This window comes from Bison bison, unplaced genomic scaffold (assembly GCF_000754665.1).
Source record: "Bison bison bison isolate TAMUID 2011002044 unplaced genomic scaffold, Bison_UMD1.0 scf7180017845532, whole genome shotgun sequence".
Lineage (NCBI taxonomy): Eukaryota > Metazoa > Chordata > Mammalia > Artiodactyla > Bovidae > Bison > Bison bison.
Genome location: NW_011476105.1, coordinates 11,094 through 12,344, shown reverse-complemented (window position 1 = coordinate 12,344; position 1,251 = coordinate 11,094). Strand labels below are relative to the sequence as shown.

Genomic DNA, 1,251 nt, shown 5'->3' with positions numbered 1-1,251 from the left:
GAGGCGCCCCCCAGCCCTGGAGTGCGCCCCCTGCTCACTCGAGCAGCGGTTCCTGTGCCCTGGGGAGTGGCGGCCTGACCTGGGAGCTGCAGGCTGAGCGCGGGCACAAGGAGTGCTTCCCGAGGACGCTGGCACACGCCCTGGGCGTCCCGGGCAGGAGTCACAGCCCGTCTTCACTCTCGTGCAGAGTTCACAGAGCCCCGGGTGCTGGATCTCTGGGACATGGCCAAGTCAGCCAACTTCACCGAGAAGGAGCTGGAGTCCTTCCGGGTAAGGGTGGCGCCCCAGCCCCGTGGGGTGGCAGCGTCTCCTTGGTGGACGCGCTGATGATGCGGGAAAGGCCCCCTTCTCAAACCCAAGCAGACCAGCGTGTGCACAGCACTGTTTCCAGTCGCCCCCTGCTGCCCCAAGTCCTGGTCGGCGGCCCGTGTGGGACAAAGCCGACCTCCAGCAGCGGACACTTTCACTTTTCACTTCCATGCATTGGAGAAGGAAATGGCAACCCACTCCAGTGTTCTTGCCTGGAGAATCCCAGGGACAGGGGAGCCTGGTGGGGTGCCGTCTATGGGGTCGCACAGAGTTGGACGCGACTGACGTGACTTAGTAGTAGTAGTAGCGGCGGGCGCTGTGCCTCCAGGCCGTCTGCTGAGTTTGGGGCTCACCGGGTGTGAGGAGTAGTCTCGTAGGACAGGTGGATTCAGACGGTTATGGAGGCACCCCTGAGGCCCTGCAGGGCCTGTGCTGGACCCAGAGGGAGGGAGGGTTTTGGGGTCACTCACCTCCACATGGTCCTGTCATGGCAGAGCCACCACAGGTCAGGGGTCAGGGAAGGGCACGGGCCCCGGGCCTGTGAGGCTGTTGGTTCCCTGGACAGGAGCGCGGGGCGGGGTGGGCGCTGCGCTCCAGGGCCCTGCAGAGCGGAAGGTGGTGGACATGTGTGGGAGGCGTCTGTCGCGGGCCTGGAGGCGGTGGGGCGTGTCGAGGAGGTTCAGTTGTTTCAATCTCATCCCAGGAGGAGCTCAAGCACTTTGAAGTTAAAATTGAAAAGCACAACCATTACCAGAAGCAGCTAGAAATTTCTCACCAGAAGCTGAAGCACGTGGAGAGCTTTGGGGACCAGCAGCACGTCACCCGCAACAGGGAGCGCTACGCCACGCTGGAGGAGAGGACCAAGGAGCTGGGCTACAAGGTGGGCATGTGGCGCCTGCCGCCCCGGCACTCAGCCGCACGCAGGGGCGTCGGACGCACGGT

The 1,251-nt window shown here is 64.0% G+C and overlaps 1 protein-coding gene across 1 annotated transcript in view; it reads left to right on the top strand.

Annotated features, from left to right (window-relative positions):
• The window catches only part of LOC104985384 (alpha-2-macroglobulin receptor-associated protein-like), a 14,211-nt gene that overhangs the window by 10,478 nt on the left and 2,482 nt on the right, over positions 1 to 1,251 (top strand). The window contains exons 8-9 of the mRNA XM_010835536.1: positions 87 to 270; positions 1,013 to 1,189. Coding sequence (XP_010833838.1) covers positions 87 to 270; positions 1,013 to 1,189 — 361 coding nt within the window. The remainder of the gene's footprint in view (positions 1 to 86; positions 271 to 1,012; positions 1,190 to 1,251) is intronic.